This window comes from Dermochelys coriacea, chromosome 6, assembly GCF_009764565.3.
Source record: "Dermochelys coriacea isolate rDerCor1 chromosome 6, rDerCor1.pri.v4, whole genome shotgun sequence".
NCBI classification, from domain to species: Eukaryota; Metazoa; Chordata; order Testudines; family Dermochelyidae; genus Dermochelys; species Dermochelys coriacea.
This window is the reverse complement of record NC_050073.1, coordinates 55851480-55865907: the sequence shown is the minus strand read 5'-3', so window position 1 is coordinate 55865907 and position 14428 is coordinate 55851480. Positions and strand designations below refer to the sequence as shown.

The window sequence follows — 14428 nt, the reverse complement described above, 5'->3', positions numbered from 1 at the left end:
CTCTACTTTAAACCAGCAAGTGACCTGTGCTCCATGTTGCAGAGGAAGGCAAAGCCCCACCAAGGTCTCTGCCAATCTGACCTGGGGGAAAATTCTTTCCAGAGCATATGGGTGAGACCCACCAGCCAGACACCTGGGAAAGAATTCTCTGTAGTAACTCAGAGCCCTCTTCATCTAGTATCCTGTCTCCGGTTACCGGAGATATTTGCTAATAGTAATCATGGATGGGCCATGTATCATAGTGTCGTAGGTAACCTAATCATACTATCCCCTCCATAAACTTATCAAATTCAGTCTTGAAACACGTTAGGTTTTTTGCCCCCACTACTCCCCTGGGAATGCTGTTCCAGAACTAGAAACCTTCATCTAATTTCAAACCTAAACTTATTTGTTGGCCAGTTTATATCCATTTGTTCTTGTGTCAACATTGACCCTTAATTTAAATTACTCATCTTTTCCCTAGTTGTATTTATAGAGAGCAACCACATCTCCCTCAGCCTTCATTTTGTTAAGGAGCTTGGCTTGTTTAGCCTAAGTCACCTCTCATAAGGTAAAAACAATGAGGAGTCCTTGTGGCACCTTAGAGACTAACAAATTTATTTGGGCATAAGCTTTCATGGGCTAGAACCCACTTCATCAGATGTGTGGAGTGGAAAATACAGGAGCAGGTATAAATACATGAAAAGATGTGAGTTGTTTTACCAAGTGTGAGGTCAGTCTAATGAGACAAATCAATTAACAGCAGGATACCAAGGGAGGAAAAATAACTTTTGAAGTGGTAAGAGTGCCCATTACAGACAGTTGACAAGAAAGTGTGAGTAACAGTAGGGGGAAATTAGTATTGGGGAAATTAGGTTTAGGTTTTGTAATGAGCCAACCACTCCATCTTTATTCAGGCCTAATCTGATGGTGTCAAGTTTGCAAATTAATTCCAGTTCTGCAGTTTCACATTGGAGTCTGTTTTTGAATTTTTTTTGTTGAAGAATGGACACTTTTAAGTCTGTTACTGAGTGACCAGGGAAACTGAAGTCTTCTCCTACTGGTTTTTGAATGTTATGATTCCTGATGTCAGATTTGTGTCCATTTATTCTTTTGCGTAGAGACTGTCCGATTTGGCCAATGTCCATGGCAGAGGGCCATTGCTGGCACATATCTGACACCCCCCACCCCCGCTACCCCTGGCCCCGCCCCCACTCCACCCCTTTCATGAGGCCCCACCCCTGCCCCACCTCTTCCCACCCCCCATTCCAACCCCTTCCCCAAAGTCCCCACCCCAACTCCGCCCCCTCCCTGCCTCTATTTCAATCCCTTCCCCAAATCCCTGCCCCTGCCCCGCCTCCTCCCCTGAGCACATGGCTTCCTGCTCCTCCCTCCTGGAAAGTGCTAAGCGCCTGGAGATAGGCAGAAGAGCGGGGACATGGCACGCTGGGTGGAGGGGGAGCTTGGCAGCCTGCAGGAAATAACTCCGAGGGGGGGCAAGAGCGGGGCGGGGAGGTTGGCAGGTGGCAGGAAATAACCCCGTGGGCCGTGTGTTTGAGACCCCTGATATATGCCATCATGTGCCAACAATGCCCCTCTGCCATCTACATTGGCCAAATTGGACAGTCTCTACACAAAAGAATAAATGGACACAAATCTGACATCAGGAATCATAACATTCAAAAACCAGTAGGAGAAGACTTCAGTCTCCCTGGTCACTCAATAACAGACCTAAAAGTGGCAATTCTTCAACAAAAAAAACTTCAAAAACAGACTCCAACGTGAAACTACAGAACTGGAATTAATTTGCAAACTGGACACCATCAGATTAGGCCTGAATGAAGACGGAGTGGTTGGCTCATTACAAAACCTAAACCTAATTTTCCCAATACTAACTTCCCCCTACTGTTACTCACACCTTCTTGTCAACTGTCTGAAATGGGCCACTCTCATTACCACTTCAAAAGTTACTTTTCCTCCCTTGGTATCCTGCTTTTAATTGATTTGTCTCATTAGACTGACCTCACACTTGGTAAAGCAACTCACATATTTTCATGTATTTATACCTGCTCCTGTATTTTCCACTCCACGCATCTGATGAAGTGGATTCTAGCCCACGAAAGCTTATGCCCAAATAAATTTGTTAGTCTCTAAGGTGCCACAAAGTCTCCTCGTTGTTTTTGCTGATACAGACTAACACGGTTACCACTCTGAAACCTGTCTCATAAGGTAGGTTTCTCCATTCCTCTGACCTCCTAGTAGCCCTTCTCTGCATCTGTTCCAGAATTGCACACAGTATTCCAGATGAGGTCTGACTAGTGCTTTGTAGAACACTTCCTCTATCTCTACTGCAAATTCCTAGCCTGATGCATCCTAGGATTACATTAGCCTTTTTCACAGCCGCATCACATTGGCATCTTATAGTCATTCTGTAATCAAGCAATACACCCGAGTCTTTCTCCTCCTCTGTCACTACCAACTGATACATTCCCAACTTATAGCAAAAATTCTTGCCATTAGTTCCTAAAAGCACTTTGCACTATTAAACTTCATCCCATTTCTATTGCTTATTTTTCAATGTCATCCAAATCTTGTGTGATATTCTGGTCCTACTGTGTATTGGTAATACCTCCCAACTTTGTGTTGTCTGCAGATTTTATTAGTACACTCGTACTTTTTGTGCCAAGGTCATTAGTGTTCCATAACATTGATCCCAAGACCAATCCTTGAGGAACTCCACTAGTAACCTCTATCCAGCCCATCAGTTCACCGTTGAGCATGACTTGCTGAAATCTCCCCTTTAACCAGTTCCTTACCCACTGTTTAATTCTTTTATTAATCCCCATCTTCTCCAATTTAATTAATAATTTGCCATGTGGAACTGTATCAAATGGTTTACTGAATTCCAGGTAGATTAGATCTACTGCATTTCCTTTGTTGAGAAAATCAGTTATCTTCTCAAAGAAAAAGATCAGGTTGATCTGGCGCTATCTACCTTTTGCAAAAACCATGCTGTATTCAATTACCATTTACCTCTATGTCCTTAACTACTCTGTCTTTCAAAATTTGTACTAAGACCTTGCAGCAATTGAGGTCAAACTAACGTTTCCTGGATCACTTTTTTCCTTTCTTAAATATAAATACTATATTTGCCTACCCTTCAATTCTCCAGTCACTGAGCTTATGGATTTATTAAAAATCCTTGCCACTGAGCTTGCAATTTCATGTGCCAATTTCTTTAATATTCTTGGATTGAGATTATCCAGGCCCCCTGATTTGGTCCCATTAAGCAGTTCAAGTTTGGTTTTCACCTCGAATGTGGTAATTCCTTCTTCCATATCCTTGTTCCTATTAGCCACTGTCCCTGAGATCTTCATTACTCTTGTTAAACATGGAGACAAAGTATTTGTTTAGGTTTTGGACCATACCTAGATAATCTTTAATCTCTATCACATCCTCAGTGCTTCGCGGTCCCACTTTCTCTTTCCTTGTGTTCTTTTTATTTATATGGATAAAGAACTTTTACTTTTAGTTTTAATTTCCTTTGTAAGGTCCCACTCTGCTTGACTTTTTCCAGTTCTCATTTTTCCCCTACACTTTCTGATCACCAAGCAGTAGCCTTCCTTGTTGATTAGTCTGTTCTTCCATTCCTTGTAGGTGTTCTGCTTTCTCTTAATAACCAGTTTGAAATGCTTGTTCATCCAGTTTGGCCTGCAACCTTTCACAATAAATATTTTGCATTTCTTTGGGATGCAGGATTCCAATAGTCTCCGCAACTTTGACAAAGTAATTCCAAGCCTCTTCCACATTCAGATTATTGAGTTCTTCAGTCCAGTCTACTTCTCTAATTCCCTTAATTTTTTTTTAAAAAGTTTACCCTTTTGAAATTAAGGACCGTAGTTGCACACCTGTTTTTGTTTATGCTTCCATTTAGGTTACACTGAATTAGCTCATGATCGCCTGAGCCAAGGTTGTCCTTTACAACCAGTTCCTCTGTGAGGTTCTTGCTATTTATCAATCTAACTCTAAAATGGCATCACCTCTTGTTGGTTCAGTGACTATTTGGTGAAAAAAATCTGTTGGCCATCATACTCAGGAATATTCTTGCCCCTACCATTATTAGTAGCACTTGTCTTCCAATATATCTAAGAAATTAAAGTCTCCCATAATCACACAACTCTCTGTAATACTGATTTCATTAAAAATATTAAAATAGGTTTCTATCCATAATCAAATCAGATCCTGGAGATCTACAACAGACCCCAAGCACTATCGCAGTGGAGCCTTTATTACCTTTCCTCCCCCAAAGTAATTTTGATCCAAAACAGATGTCATGTTATTCATTCCATCACATCTAATTTCTTTAGTTAACCCCTTCATTAATATATACTGCTACTCCACTACCTTTCCCCTTATTTCTGTTTTCCTAAAAAGCACATACCCTTCAATACCTATATTCCAGTCATGACTACTAGTCCACCATGTATCTGTTATCCCTATGTAATATTATTATATCCCTATAATAATACCTGGTTTCACTTCCTGCACCAGTAGTTCTAGTTCCTCCATTTTACCACCAGGCTCCTTGCATTGGTATACAACATATTAGTAGTTTCTGCTTGGCTTTACCCAGATTCCTCGCCTGATTAGGTACAGTCATTTTACTGCCAGTACTGCCTACCTAACTGTTAATATCAGTGACTATTAACTATCTTAACGTCCATTCTCCTTCCCTCTGTTGTTCCTTTCTCCATTGCTGTATCCGCTTTCACTTGATTTTCCTCCTGCCCAATGTTATAATCAGAAATGGAGATTACATAAGCAGCACCCAACCATCTCCCTTGACTTCCTAGTTTAAAGTTCTTTTAATCAGTTATGCCAGCCTCCATCCCAGAAGTCTATTTCCCTCCTACTCAGGTGGAGGCCCATTTCATGAGAACATCCTCTGTGCATTAATGCCTCCCAGGGCTGTCAAAGCCCTCCTTGTAGCACCACTGCCTGAGCCATGTGTTGATCATCATAATTTTATCTCATCTTTGCAATTCTCCTGAAGGGACAGGAAAAATCCCACTGAAGATCACTTAATCGCATTTCTCTAAGTGTCTTCCCCAGCATGGTGTAATCTTCTTTGATATGTCCCAGTGAGAAACTAACAGCAGCATTTGTTCCCACACGAAGGAAAATCAGTGGATTCTTTCCTTCTCCCATTAGGATCCTCTTCAGCCTCAGGCCCACATGCTATATTTTAGTTCCCAGCAGACAGTACACCATTCTGTTCTCTGGGTTAGCTCTGGTGACAGGTCTGTGTGTTCTTCTCAGTAGATTGTCCCCAACCATGCAGACCTGCCTTTTCTTGGTGTTGGTGCAAGTCTCCAGCCTTACCTCCTCTCTTCTTTCTGGTTACAAGTCTTCTTGTCTTCTGTTCTCATTTGCAATTTTCTGCAAGTCATCCTCTATCCTTCTGGGGCTCCAAACTAGGGCTATGTCCATTATCTCTTCCCTTCTTCTAGCTGCTCTTTTCTTCCTTGCTCTCCCATCTTCTGTTACTGCCTGACTCTCCCCATCATTTTCCAACTCAGCAAACTTGTTCCTCAGTTTTATTTCTCCATCGCTAGCTGATCTGTTCCTCTCCCTTGTTCTCAGTAACATGCTTCCACTTCCACTTCCCTCATCCAGCAGTCTACCCTCACAGTTCTCTGGTCCAGCTTGCATATGTAAATCTTGAGGTTTTCCTTCAGCCTCTTCTCTTCTTTCCTCCATCATTTGCTCAATTCCTCTTTGAAACTCAGCCATAGTTTCTAGCTGCATCTCCAAACCTCAGATCTTTTCTTCCATCAGATCTATTAGGCAGTACTTCATACAAACAAAGCATCTTTCAGGTACCTTCTCCAAAAGAATGTACATCCCACAGCTTCAAACAACCAGTCATCTTGTCTTTCCCATTCTTTGAATCATTACCACTGCTGCCTCAGTAGCTGTCATAGCCTTCCCAACAAAGCTCTTGTCAAAAAGGGGGGAAAACAACCCCCAAACTAAAAACTCAACACATATACTCTTCCCCAAACTCCCCCGTTTTCTGGCTCCTATGCCACTGCTCCTGTGCTAAGGTCTTTTCCACCTTTAGGGAGAACCACCACAGTAGCTTCTTGCATAGGTTATGGAAGTTCCTCCCCTATCAGAACAGCATTGAAGATACCTCTCAGAGGATCCACTAATACCTCTTTAAATACCTTGTATACTTCAGCTGAAAGACCATGAGATCCTGGAGATTTACCACTTTTCATACTTGCTATTGCCTCTAGGATGTCGTCTTCTGTAATTTATCTAAAGTTCCTTATCAATTTTGCTTATCTTTGGCAAGCCTGCTACTTCCAAATATTTTTGAATAACTTCAGAGCTTGGAGTATCTGAGGTATGGAGATTTTTATAATAAGCAGTGTATATAACTATCTTGCTGGCTGTTCTTAATTGGTGGAATAATAAACTATTGGCTCAAAAGCCTAAAGCTATTCAAGAACAGTGTATCACTTACTTCCTTTCTCATAAAAATCTCCTTTTATACTTAAGTGCTTTTGCAGTGGCATCTGTCATCACCATATCCAATTTCCCCCTAAAATTAGTTAATTGTTGATATAAATTTTTGAACTTGTGTTTTTATGAATGTCTTGTAGCCTTTTTATCTCTTCTAGCTCTATTTTTTCTTGAGGTCTTTCTTTTTTCAATTGAGTGTCTCTACTTTTCAGTTGACCCCTAAAGAGTGATTTCCTGCTTCCCAGAAGCTGCCTCTTTTTGTATTATCTGTATAATTTATTTGAAAGTATTTTACAATGTCCTCTTTAATTAATGCAAACTGATCTTTGTCTTGGAGAAGCAAGCAGTTCATTTTCCAAAAAAGTAATCTTAGGTACTTCTCTCAGCTATCAAATATTACTTCCACTGGTGCATGATTTCACCATGTAATAATGCAAATTTCTGCAGATCTTGGCTTCTTCATGAAAGATTTAGAGATTAATATTACATCTATTCTAGAATATAACTAATGAAGGTGTGAATAAAACGTGTCATCTCTTTCCCCTGAGTGAAATTCTCTCCAGCAGTCAGAGTCTGAACTGTTGGCACAGAGAAGTTAATGCTGCATCTGCTTCCCTATCCCCCTTGCCTTTATCAAATCAGTAACTAGTTGTTGTGCAACTGAATTATCCTCCAAGTATAATTTCCCCTTCTCAAAAGTTTCACAGTGTTTTAAAGAAGACTTTAAAAAGTTTTTGCTTTTGTTTGGTAGAATACACTGAACCTATTGCTATTAATAACCCAGCAATTGTGCCCTTCAACCCATATAAATCAGCCCTCCTTATCCTTGAAATGAACTTTAATTTGACACATTTAGCAAATATACCCACTGCTCTTTTCTTTTCTTTAGCTGAAGCAAAAAATGTCCATTGAATAAATTACGTTTCACACCCATAATATGCCCCTCCTGAAAATGGAAAGTTGAAGTAGAATAATCTGAGTGGGGTTTTTTTTGTTTGTTTGTTTTTAAATTCTGCCAGTGCTTTTTCTTCTTTTTGAATGACATTATTTAACCCTTTGACATTCAAAGATGTCACTTTAAAAGGAAGAACAACTGATAACTATTTAGCTTATTGAAAAACTTGAAATTGTGATTCTTTAGCTGCTTAATGGCATGAACCCTTGTATTGCCAATGTCTCACTTGTTTCTAATTATGTTGTATTCACGATTGTGTGCCTGACTATTTGGTTTCTGTTTGTAAACTTCCATAATCTATTTCCTGTATTAACTCCCACCTACCTCCCTAGTTCCTTCCCCTCACTCTAAATCCATAGATAAAATACAAGCATAACAGGCAAAACAGTCCCAAAATGACTGTGTGTTACTGAACCCTAAACGTTTGTGCTCTTTCCATGAACTCATGTACTGCTTTTCTTGAAATCCAAAGGCGGTACATCTTCACCTATGGGATCTTGACCCTCAGCCATAGGGACACAGTGCCATCTGGCCTCTTGAGTTATGGGGAGGATTTACACAGACCCTCCCCCTAAAAGTTCCTTCCCCATTCCCTCTCTATTTTCTCCAATCTCCTCCATCTTTGGGATTTATTTCCCCACAGACACCATTGTACTTTCTTTCCTCTACATTTTAAAATGTTGAACACAGCTACTACTGATCACCTCAATTAAAGCAAACTTTCATTATTATTTTATTACACTGCAAGACTGAGCCTTCTCTAAAATTTCAGACAAAAACGTGCATTTTACAATTGAAATCAGAGGCCTGTGTGAGGTCACAACTTCCATTTACAACTAACCCACTTTAGCCCACTGGGCCCAAGTTCATAATAAGGAATTGACCTTTTGCTGACAGTCGTCATTGCCTGTTAGAGAAAGTACAGTGGAACCCAGTTGAAATTGCACTTTAGGACAGTAAAATAATGATGGTTAAAAAAAATCTACACTAGCAGTTAAACCATTTTCAATACCCATTCCAGGGGGTACCACTTACTGACAATCAGTATCAGCAACAGGTCAGTTTCCTAGTGCAGGCTGGGCCTCAGAGTAAACCCATTCTTTTCTCCTCCCCCAACTTCTAGCAATCACAACTCTCAAAAATACTTGTTCGTAATCAAATAGCTTTTCCTGTCATAGTTTACAGTGATTTCATTACTGCCACACCTCCTGACTCTCCTCTTCTAAGTCCCTTCTTAGGCATTACTTCAAGGATGCCTATCATCTACAATTGGATACCATGATTTTAAGAAATACATGAGCCTCAAGATACGCAAGTTAGCTTCCCAAGTTACTGTATTAGCAAATTGTCATTGTGTTCCTCTCCGCCCCATGCCCTTCCTGTGTTATCGCTTCCCGATCTTGTTTCATGTAGAGAGTAAGATTTTGGGGGCAGGGGCCTGTCTTTAATTGTTTAGTAAAGAATTATGCACATAATATGATGCTACAGTAGTTACAAATCTTTAGCTCTCTTGGAGTTCAATGTCTGTGAGCTATTCATTTTTTTCCTAGCAGGTTGAATTCATTTATTTTTACCTGCAAAGCAAGCACAAGGAGAAGATAAAGGCTTTGAAACTAGTGGCAAATGCAAATCCATAGAATTAGCAAATCCAAACATTTGGGTCCATGAAGACTCTTCACTGGTTCCCTCTTCTTTTCTCTGCATCTCATGGCAAACCCAGAGTGGCAATGCTTTTATTTAGCTTTCTATACTTAGGCCTGCCCAATCCACGATCTACCAAAGTACTGAAAATATTTTCTTCAAGTCTGCAAGCAATTTCAAGATTTAGCGAAGAGGAGACCTCCCTAACTGAGCAGAATTAAACTAGGTATTCGATTTTTGTCTGCAGTCCCCAATACAAAAAAAAAAAAAAAAAAAAAGGGACTTCCTGGAATAACCTTCACATGAACAGGTAATACCTACATCAAACATCAGTTCTGCTAAACAGGTACTGCAATTCAGTAATCATTACTGAGGATTCATTGCCCTCTCCCTTCCTTTAGGAACTAAAGGGTGAAATGACAGATATACCTTCTTGGTGTAGAACTTATTCAGCTGTGTCTCCTGGCCATTCCTCCTCCAGAGACACAGCACTTTCGTTTTAGGACAGTATGTCATGTTGATGAGTTTCTCATACCACCAACGTTCATACACAGTTCCAATGTTACTTCTCAGCACAATGCAATCATCACACACCTGAGGGTATAAAGAGTCTTAGCTGGGAATCCTCACATCATACATCTAGCGTTATTAGCAGTTCTATTATTTATTCTCGTCCCTACCTCCATGAAGAAGATGTCTCCTGTTGTATCTGTCCCGGCATGTACTACAAACGTCTGCTTCTTGATGTGTCTGCTGCCACTGGGCCGGACAGACAGCTCTCGGCCACCCTATAGAAAAGGAAGATTTGTAATTAATAAACTACCACCCCTAATTTCTGTGATTTTATAAAAGATCTAGTAGGTTACCTCTGCTGTGTCTTAACCAGGATAAAAGGTGTGTTCTTAACTCAAGTGATCACTTCTCAAGAGAGGGTAGCCTAAGCAAGAACTGCTACCCTGCTTGCTGCCTCCTCTGGCTGCTTGGGAGTTGCTGTGCCAGCTCTCCAATTCCGGGGCTGACGACAGGAAGAATTTAAAGAGGAACAAGCTTCCTATGCGCTACCTGATTTCCTCACCAGGGCTGCAGCTCCTCGCCAAGCACAAGCCAGCAAGGTCAGCCACCCAATCGAGCAGCCCTAAGTTTGCCCCCAGTTGCTGCCACTAGCACTAGCTGATGAGCTGCTATTATGAGCGCAGGATGAGGGGCCACCTCCACCGCTCAGCCAGGGAATGAGGCATGGGATTTCGCTCTGCCTTTGCCCTTGGCCACCTCCTTGGAGATCTCCCGCTAGCTGTGCACACCATGCCTGCCGTCTCGTCATTACTTGGGGTGTTGATGTCCCCCACAGCACCAGCAGTGCAAGTCTTGTATTGCATATTTTAACTTTGTTGGTCATATTCAGTTACATCTTGTATATCAGTTTTTTCCTCATCTTTAGATTACACATGAACCATGAGTAGGTGTTTAATTAGCCTACTTGATACTTTAGGTGTTTTCTTACTTTTTGGTTCTTTAAATGTTTTATATATTAATTTAATTCCATAATGTATGTATTTAATTTAAATATATAATTCAAAACAACAAATTCTACATTATATTTAGGCTCACAATTTGTTTAATACTGGTGCTATAATGGGAAAAAAAGTTAACTAGATCAAGCAATGCCACAATTTATACATAGTAGTTTCTAATGTGTTATCAACAGGATGAAAAGTAGTGTCGTAAACCGCAGTCATCCCTTTCTGGAGGGGGCGACTGACTATTCAGCCCTGAGGGGGAGCCATCCAGGGGTTGCCTAGGGACACCACCACCAGGCTTGCCACCAAGGGATTCACTGATGTCAGAATGAATCTGCAGAGACCCTGAAACAATAGCTCAGAGGTACAAACTATCCTCACCTCAACTGGGGCCACAAAGACTCCACAATTGCACAGGAAAAGAACATGGCATTTTTCCAAAAAAAGTGTCATGAAATTCAGGAATCCTTCCCACCCTACCCACTTAACAGTCAAAATTTTGCAGCAGCCAGAGAGAAGGTTGTTATTTTGTTTAGGGTTTTTTTTGCTTTTTGTTTTCCTGCCTTCTTACCCCTCCATGCAGTTTCCTCTTGTTATAACTGCTCCTTTTGGTGAAAGCTGTAAAACTGGAGTACATGCATGGTCCCTGCACTGCTTCGTTGAGCCACAACTAGAGCCCATCATTTTGGAGCCAAAAGTGTAGGCTGGCAAACAAGGCTGCCTGTAGAATAATGCAGCAGCAAAGTCCGAGGAACATGTGGAGACTGAAGTTGGATCTAAGCTCCCCACTTCTCTGGCACACAGAAGGATAGAACTAGAAAGTTGTCCCAGTGCCCAAGCCTAGAACATTGTGAAAGCCAAGGCTCAGGGAAGAGAGCTGGACCTGCTAGAAAACTGAGAGAGAGACTGACCAATCAGTGAAAATCATTGACCAATGTCAATGAGTATTTTCAATTAGGTGCCATAGTTGTGTGTGTTTGTGTGCAGGTATGGGGATGGGAGTGAAAGATATTTCATGGCAATGGAGTAAATTAACATTGTCATAGAACCTGGTCCCATTCTACTGCAGAATACATAAAGCTTTGCATGTAGGGAGCCAGGTTGAGGAGGTACTTTTTGGGGAAGCTTGGCCAAAGGAAGAAGGAGGTGGAGAGATGTGGGAGGAGGCAGCAATCATAGCAGGACTGCTAAATGGGAGCAGAAGCAGCAGTAGAAATGGGGAGACTCCATGGGGGGGGGGAGAGGAAGCAGGAATTGAGCTGTGGGAAGAGTGGAGGGGGTAAGGAGGATATTAGGGAAGGGCCTAAGTGTGGAAACAGGGGGGGAGCAGCAAGCATGAAGAAGCCTGCAAAAAGATGGTAGAGATGAGAGGCCAGGTAGCCTGAGGGAGCAATAGATTTTTCTGGATTATTTTGGGGGTGTTTTTTGATGTGGGGAGGGAGAGAAAGAAGTGAGTTTTAACGCGGGGGAATGATTTTGACTGGAGATTTTTACGTAAGAGTGGAGAAATCATTTGGAATTGTTTGTGTGTGGAAAACAGATTTGTAAAAAACTCATTGTAGGAGAAATTTATTTTCAATGCTGGGCTGAGAAGAACTAATTGGAAGCAGGGGGCAAAAGGACCGACTGACAGACTTCATAGAAACTGATGAAAACTCTCCACCCTGAAAACTCAATCTAGAATCTGAACGTAAAGGAGAACTGCATGACACTGTGGCATGGGAGGAGTATGTTTGTTTTGAGATGTAGGAGGAACTGACTGGGAGGGGGGAAACTAATTTGATTGTAAAAGCAGCGAAGAGTCCTGTGGCACCTTATAGACTAACAGACGTATTGGAGCATAAGCTTTCGTGGGTGAATACTGTGATAGGGCAAGGCCAGATGGCTATAGAAAAGTAGTCTTATTGGGATCCGGGAAGTGGGCGGGCGAAGCCCGTCCACCGTTAAAGGATCCCCCCCAGCCTAAAAGGGGGATCCACAGGACGTAGATACCCAAAAAATTCCGGGGGACAACTAATAAAAAAACAGGGACAGGAGTGCGGTCGAAGGGTCAAACGAAGGGAACCGGACGGGGACACCGAGCAGAGAACCCCGGACAGCGCCCACTGCTCCTCAAAGGCGTCAAGGGAGTTAGAGGACGCCGCCCAGAGGAACTCTGCCCAGATACGTGAACGGACCGAGGATCGGAAATAGGCCCCACAGTCACAGGAGACTCCATCGTTCAACCTCCTCACTCTGGTTTTGTAGATGGCCATTTTAGCTAGGGTCAGGAGGAGACTGACCAGGAGATCCCGTGACTTTGTGGGGCCGCGGATAGGGAGTGCATAAATGAGAAGGTGAGGGGAGAAGTGCAACCAAAAACGTAATAAAATATTGGGGAGGAGCCGGAACAGGGGCTGCAGCCTGGCACACTCCAGGTATACATGTGCCAGAGTATCCCTCACGCCGCAAAAGGGGCAGGTGTCTGGGATTGAAGTGAACCGCGCCAAGTACACGCCCGTGCTCATGGCTCCGTGAAGGAGCCGCCAACTGACATCCCTGGCGGGCCTCGGGACTAAGGTGGAATATAGGCTGGCCCACCAGGGCTCCTCACCCTCCAAAGGTGGCAGGAGGTCCCGCCATTTTGTATCGGGGTGGGACACAAGGGTGCGGGCGTGAAAGGTGTGGAGCACGAGCGTGTAGAGATGTTTTCTTGGCGTGGTTTGAAAGCAGACAGGCTGCATCTCGTGCAGCCGGCTTCTAGTGAAGAGGTCAGTTGGGTCCACGGGGCAGGGGTCCAATTAAAAGGTCCAGCGGGCCTGGGGTAACGGGTGGGCGGGGCATGCCCTCGTGCAGGACCCGGTCGAGATGAACCCAAGCAGCGGGCGGCAAAGCGGCCTTCACCTCCTGAACTATGCGCCGGGGTGTACAAGGTCTGGAAAGCCCCATGCGCTGAGCGAGCGTCAGGGGATCCAGCCAGTCTCCCTGGTCATAGTCCAGGAGGTCTCCGACTCTTGTGACCTCTGCCAGGATCAACCTCTGGCGCACCGAGCGGGACTCCGCCACCTGCACACGGAGCTGGGGGTTGTGTAGCAGGGTCTCCACGAGGAGATCTGCCCCCTCGGTGGCCGCCACGGACCCGGTCGTTGTAAAGAGTTTCCAGGTCCGGAGGAGGTCCTGGTAGAAGACCGGCAGCCCGGAGAGGTGTCGCGGAAGACCTTTCGGATGGAGATAAAGGAGCTGCCGGTTGTATCGGAGCCCTCGGAAGCGGCGCAGGAAGGCGTGCGCCAGTATGCTCCACGCCGGACTACCTGCACCATAAAGGAGCCTCTGCAGGGTCTGGAGGCGGAAGACGTGGACCTGAGTGAGCAGACATTTTAGACCCTGCCCTCCCTCCTCCAGAGGTAGATGAAGAACCCCTGCAGGGACCCAGTGCAGTCCTGACCAAAAGAACTCCAGAATCAATGTCCGGAGGTTGGCCAGGAAACCTGGGGCCGGGACCAGGGTGTTGAGCCGGTACCAGAGCATGGACAGGACTAGTTGATTAAGCACTAGCGCTCTCCCTCGAAGGGAGAGGCACCGGAGTAGTCCTGTCCATTTCCGGAGCCGCTCTATCATCCCGCCCTCTAAATTCTGCCAGTTCTCCGGCGGAGAGGGATGCGTGGCAGAAAGGTAAACGCCCATATAGAGCAGCAGACCCGTGCTCCACCGGATGGCCTGAAGCACGGGTGGGAGGGAGCTTGCCTGCCGCCAGTCCCCTACCACCAAGCCAGAACTCTTGACTCAGTTGACCCGCGTGGAGGAGGCTGCCAAATAGATGGCCTGG

The 14428-nt window shown here is 43.8% G+C and overlaps 1 protein-coding gene across 50 annotated transcripts in view; it reads right to left on the bottom strand.

Annotated features, from left to right (window-relative positions):
- MADD (MAP kinase activating death domain) overlaps positions 1-14428 on the bottom strand; it is a 130848-nt gene that overhangs the window by 23237 nt on the left and 93183 nt on the right. For all 50 annotated transcript variants that reach the window (XM_038407680.2, XM_038407650.2, XM_038407640.2 and 47 more), the window contains 2 exons: positions 9787-9894; positions 9536-9700 (listed from right to left, as the gene is read on the bottom strand). In XM_038407680.2, coding sequence (XP_038263608.1) covers positions 9536-9700; positions 9787-9894 — 273 coding nt within the window. The remainder of the gene's footprint in view (positions 1-9535; positions 9701-9786; positions 9895-14428) is intronic.